Raw genomic sequence first — 6,158 nt, 5'->3', positions numbered from 1 at the left:
CTAATGGATGAATGAGTCATATTTTAGTTTTCATCTGTCATCCTAGGTTAGTAAGAGAAAGAACTTTGGTTTTTTTTTTTTTTTTTTTTTTTTTGCTAGTCTGTGTATCTGAGAATCTTAGATCAAAAATTAGCCACATGAAACAAGGCACGCTAGGGAACAAAACAGTACAGGAGTCCATGGTCAGAACTAGAGGGCTCAACAGGCTTTTGCTTTTGTCTGGAGCTGTGCTATTCCTCTGGGTGCAGGACGGTGACATGCAGTGCTCCCTGACCCTGTGAGGAGGGAGAAGTATCGACTTCCTTAGGGGCAGTATAGATCATGCTACACAATGTGCTGTTGTTCCTTAAGAGAAATAAACAGGTTAGATGGATCAGTGATTAACTGTATTCATGGGCTGGGTCTCGGTATGGTAAATTTAGAAAAGTTTAAAATTCATATTTTAATTTTAGAGCATTATTTTGGGAACACAGTCATTTAGCTTTTTCAGTTGTATTTTGGTCAAAAGATAAAATTTAGCCTGTTGGGGCAAACTAAAGTTTACAATTAGGAAACAAGCTGGGAGATTTACAATTTTCTTTTCTTGTGTTAATTCAAGAGGCAGGGGGGATAAAGTAAAGAGAATTTTCTCTTGTTCATAGTTCGTCCATTGAGCCGGGAAATCACAATGAGCCAAGCATATCAGAACATGTGTGCTGGAATGTTTAAAGTAAGTTGTTGAAACTTAGTTTGAACTCTCTTCATGATTGTTTTCAGGTTATTTCATCTTTACTTTCCACATTACTTGACAGTTACCTTTTATCAAGTCTAGGTATTTTCAACAAGCATTCAAAGCTTTGCCGTGTGTCAGATGCTGTGTCCATCTGTCCTTATTTCATACAGGCCTAGTAAATGCTGAACAGACATTTGACAAATGTCTACAAACATGTAGCACAGGTTATAAGAGAAGAGCTTTTTTCTGACCAGGAAATAATGACAAGGAAAGTTTCATGGAAGGAGGACTTTAGGGTTTGGGGGATTATATGAGGAAGGGGGTGGGCTGCACTTGGAGTGTTGTAAGCAAAAGCAGGCATTCTCAGCAGGTACTGAGGACTAACTGAAGTTGTACTTGGCAATCCAAGAAATGATTTGAAACAATTTACATTAAGATATATAAAGCAAAACGATATTTGAAAGACGACCTCTCTGAATATGCTAGTCAGAAGCGTTTACATAAAGGTTTCAAAGCTGTTGTAAAAGCATGAACCATAGAAGAAAAATGTGCAATCCTGTATTTTTGGGAAAAAAATAATACATTGAATGCTGGAGCTTGAAATTTTTTGTGTAAAGCATAGCACATAAATCAATACCAAGAAGTGAGCTTTTCTCATTTCTGAATTATCAGCCATACATTGGTTTTAGGTATACATATGTCGCTGAGGTTGTTTTCTGTTTTGAATTGATGATGACAATCATGTTTTCATGTTTTGTTTTATTTTTTTCTTTAGACCATGGTAGCATTTGACATGGATGGCAAAGTACGCAAACCCAAGTTTGAGCTCGATAGTGAACAAGTTCGATATGAGCACAGATTTGCTCCCTTCAACAGTGTGATGACCCCGCCGCCTGTGCACTACCTACAGTTCAAGGTGAACCTGCGCACTGAGGTCATTGTATGATCTTTAGTCCTACACATTCTTAGAAATGTGCTGTTTGTACCTAGTCATCTTGTTAAAATACATAGCCAAAATGACTGGGACAGGCAATAAAAATAGCAACTTTAAATAGTGTGAAAACCATTTGCTTTGATGGATATGTTAGTTGCACTAACAGTTACTTAAGTAATAAAATAATGAGGTTGTGTATAAGAATTGAATATTACATAGGGAAAAATAGGAAGATATGCTGAATGTTTGCTTCAGTATCTTTATATGAATGGATAGTGTAGATTTCTGTAACAATTAAAAATATTTCAGAGTTTTTCACAGTTAATGTATTTTGAATAATGTTCTATCTTTTTTTAGGAAATGTCTGACCTTAATAAGTATAGCCCACCTCCTCAGTCTCCAGAACTGTATGTGGCAGCTAGTAAGCACTTTCAGCAGGCAAAAATGATATTGGAAAATATTCCTAACCCAGACCATGAGGTAAGACTGGATTCATTATATTACAATTCAGGTTGGGGTTGGCAGGAAACAGATGTCTGACTAATAGATGAAAGTCAGTTATATAATCAACTTTATAGAGTTAGTTAACAGAGCCTGTCATGTTTTTGCCAAGGATCTCAAATAGTTTGTATCAATTTTGAAAAATGATATGTCTAGTTATTACAGGAACGTTTTCCACTTAAGGTTATTGATTTTAAAGACTTGGAGATACACAAATGAACCTTGAAAATAGCTTTTGATATTTTAATAATTTTCCATATCCTTAGGATTATAGACTGAAATTCAGTTTTTCTACAGATAAGAATTGCCCGTAACACGTATCTGTCACTTTGGATAGTATGTCTTGATACCATTCCATGAAGGGGTCATGTACCAGTGTGTAAAAAAAAAACCCACAGGTGCTTACATTCAGCAGTGCTGCTGCTTTGGCTTTATCTTCTAGATCCATAGGCACACACAGAAAGTGAGGGAAAGTATGAGTACATATATAATCACTACAGCAGGATGTCTAGTGGCAAAAATGAGAGAAGCTTTAGTGTTCATCTGTAGGAGTCTGCTGACTGGACTGGTGTGTTCTTCCATGGGATGTCACATAGTCTTTAGGTCAAGGAAGATCTTTCACACAGTGGAATGCTTTTCAGGACTTAAAAGTTTACAAAGAACGTAGCATACAGTGTGTTTAGTGTACTGCCATTTCAGTTAGAGGGGGACAAAAGATGTGCAAGTGTTTTCTTATGTGAGTGTGTATTTCTAGAAAGATACATTGATCATTGATAAACAATTTGCTTCTTAGAAGGAGAGAGCTGGGTATCTTGAAGAGAAGAGTGAGGCTTTTTTAAAACACATTCCACCACTAAATGAAGTGGTAATATAAATTTGAGAGGGGTACCCTTAATATATGACATAGTTTATCTATTATTGAGTACTGTATTTCCTTTGGCGGGGGTACTGGGGATCAAACTCGGGACCTTGTGCTTGCGAGGTAGGCACTACGACGCTGAGCTATCTCCCCACCCCCCCCCACTATATTGCAAATAGAAAATAAACTAATATGCTAATCCTTACAGGGAGAGATTACGAAGGGATACTAGGGTACAGATGGTAAACAAGTAATTATATTGTATATTAGAAGGATATAATGATATAAAGAAAAATCAAACTGATGTTGGAAATAAATGCTACTGGAAGTGAGAAGTAGGATTTCTTTTGTTTTCTGTGGTGATGCTGGGGATGGAAGCCATGGCTTCGCACATGGTATGCAAGTGCTCTACAACTGGCTAAATCCCAAACCATGGGCATTTTTAAATACAGTGACTGAGAGAATCATAGAAGGCAAAGAAGCAAATCTTCTGAAAGAAGGATAGAAGGCAGAAGTGTTCCTAGAGCATTTAAATTATTATTGTGACTGGAATAGGAAACAAGCAGTTGTGCTATAGGAGGGTTTAAGCAGAGGAGATTTTAGAGGATCACTCTGGCATTGTGCTGAAAATAGATTGCACAAGGATAGAAGGTGGAGTCCAGAGAGTCAATCCTGGAGTAGACTAGCAGTGACTCAGGTGAGAGCTGTGGCAGTGGGGGAGAATCCAGCTTTCTGTATTTTTAAATCCAGTCTGTGGGGCTGTTAGTGGATTAGATGTGGGATGTTAATGGAACACAGGAGACAAGGAGGATTTGAGGGGTTTTGGCATATGTTGCTGGATGTATTGATTCATGTAGGCAAGGCTACCAGTGGAGTAGGAGCAGGGGACCAGGCAGATTGGGATGAGGCTAATTTGAGATGCCCGTTAGACACAGAAATGGAACTGTTACGTAGGCAGCTGGACGTCCACCTGGAAGATAAGAAGGAACTATCAGTTGAGAAGGAACTGATCCTGAACTTGTGTTTTAGAGAGTTCAGCAAGAGTGTACTAGTGGGGACTTGGTAGACTGCTCTGAGAGGGATCCGGCATTCTGTTTTGTTGCTGCTCCTGTGTCCAAGAAAACCTTTTGGATCAGTAGTAATCAAAAGTCATGGTAATCAAAGGATACAAATACCTATAGATACGATTTTTCAGCTCTTACCACAGTCATACATCACTTAAGGACAAGGTTGTATTAAGAAATGCATTGTAGGGCTAGCCAGTTAGGTCAGCGGATTAAAGTGTCTGCAAGCAGGTGTAGGGACTGGGGGTTTGATCCCCAGGCCTGCCATGCTGGACCCACCCCTGGGGCATGCTGAGACAGCGATTGAGAGCAGGTGTGGTGGTGCATGCCTGTAATCACAGCACTTGGGAGGTTGTAAGCAGGAGAATCACTATAAGTCTGATCTAGTAGTGAGACCCTGAAAACTCTGTAGACCCTTACGTAAAATACAGGGGGAAAAAAAAAGAGAGAGAGATGCATTGTAGGCAAAGCTGTTGTTTGAAAATCTTAACACATTTACACAAGTATCCCTTGGGACCACTGTCATATGAGACATGCATCTGCAGTTGACCAGAAGATCACTATACAACACAGTCCTCACAACAGTGCCCTCTGAGTTAAGGGGAGTTGTCTCCATTTTGATTCATATAGGCACGAAGGAGCAGAAGGGTTAGAGAGCTTGGCAGCTAGTCATTGGCAAAACTGTGGTCTGCAAACTCAGCCTAATCCCATTGTCTGTGCTTCAAGCACTGCCTTCTGCTGCCTTCTCAGGATGCAACAGCTAATGCTTCTTTGCAGAACAAGACATAGGAGCCCTTTCCGGCCACAGCTGGCTGAATGGAGGTCTTTGTTAGAAAGTGCTTATCAGGCCGGGGTATATAGCTTAGCAGAGTAAGAGTTTGTCTGGCAAGCACAAGGCCCTGAATCCAATCTCCTGTACCAAAAAAAAAAAAAAAAATGCTTAATATTTTAAATTGCGTTTATTAAATTCAGCACTTCCACTGTGCCAAGTTTCCACTTGTATCTGTAATATAAAGTCAATTTGACTATATGACTTTTCTGTTATGATAATTTAATGTTTGTGTTTTAGGTCAATAGAATTTTAAAAGTTGCCAAGCCCAATTTTGTGGTTATGAAGTTATTGGCAGGAGGACACAAAAAGGAGTCCAAGGTAAGTACACTGTTGGGAAGTGAAATTTTAAATAAAAATTTCAGTGAGATGCACAATTGTTGTAGAAAAAGTTAAAACACTGAACAGATATCATCCTAAAGATTTAGCAGCATTTTCCTGTGAATCATATATTTTATGACTTAAAATGTATCTGCCTCAACTTGGGAAGAAAAATAAAATGTATAGAAACAAATGGACTTTGAAGTATTTAAATGTCACCTAACTTTGGGAAGCTGAATCTCAAAATTAAAGTCTTCTTTTATAGTGGCTCCAAAGATGGAAGTGTGTTTATGTTTTCCTTGGTCATGTGTCTTGAGGGTAACAGCAGCTTGTTAGGTAGCCAACAAGTCCTGCCTTGTGGTGCATGCCAGCCAGGAGGCCAGGAAGCACTTTCCCATTATGTCTAGCCCTGTTGTTTACTCCCATTGTTTTTTCTGTTGTCTGCCATCTTGCCTGCCTTCCTTTACTGAGTCTCATTGTATTTATTATCTGACCTGGAAACTAAAAAATTTGCTGTTCCCTGAAACTTGAGCTTCTTTCTATAGTGTTAGTCCATTTTCCTTTGTAATTGATTCTCTGGATGTAGAAAATAGTATATTTTCTGATGACCTTCATAAGCTCAAAAATAGGTTGGTGGCTTTTTTCCTCCAGGTTAGTTCCTGACTTTTTTTGGTCACTCAGTCATTTTTTGTTTTTGTTGGTTTGTTTGGTTGGTTGGTTGGTGGCTTTTTTTAGACAGGGTCTCACTATGTAGTCCAGGCTGGCTTTGAACTCACTTAGATAACCTAGACTGGTCTTGATCTTGTGGTGATCCTCCTGCCTCTGCCTCCCACGTGCTGGGATTACAGGAATGTGCCATCAAACCTGGCTAAATCAGCTTTTAAATCTCTTTTGTACTGCCTTGTTTCTTTTTTTTTTCTTTTTTTCTTTTTTTTTTT

General features: G+C 38.8%; 1 protein-coding gene across 1 annotated transcript in view; it reads left to right on the top strand.

Moving 5' to 3' along the window:
- The window catches only part of Naa35 (N(alpha)-acetyltransferase 35, NatC auxiliary subunit), a 96,666-nt gene that overhangs the window by 89,136 nt on the left and 1,372 nt on the right, over window positions 1-6,158 (top strand). Inside the window, exons 17-20 of the mRNA XM_023699172.1 lie at window positions 616-709; window positions 1,488-1,628; window positions 2,004-2,126; window positions 5,140-5,220. Of these exons, the coding sequence (XP_023554940.1) occupies window positions 616-709; window positions 1,488-1,628; window positions 2,004-2,126; window positions 5,140-5,220 (439 nt within the window). The remainder of the gene's footprint in view (window positions 1-615; window positions 710-1,487; window positions 1,629-2,003; window positions 2,127-5,139; window positions 5,221-6,158) is intronic.

The sequence above is a fragment of the Octodon degus genome, unplaced genomic scaffold (assembly GCF_000260255.1).
Source record: "Octodon degus isolate 3935 unplaced genomic scaffold, OctDeg1.0 scaffold00111, whole genome shotgun sequence".
Lineage (NCBI taxonomy): Eukaryota > Metazoa > Chordata > Mammalia > Rodentia > Octodontidae > Octodon > Octodon degus.
Note: the sequence above shows the minus strand (reverse complement) of the source record. Positions and strands in the feature narration are given on the sequence as shown.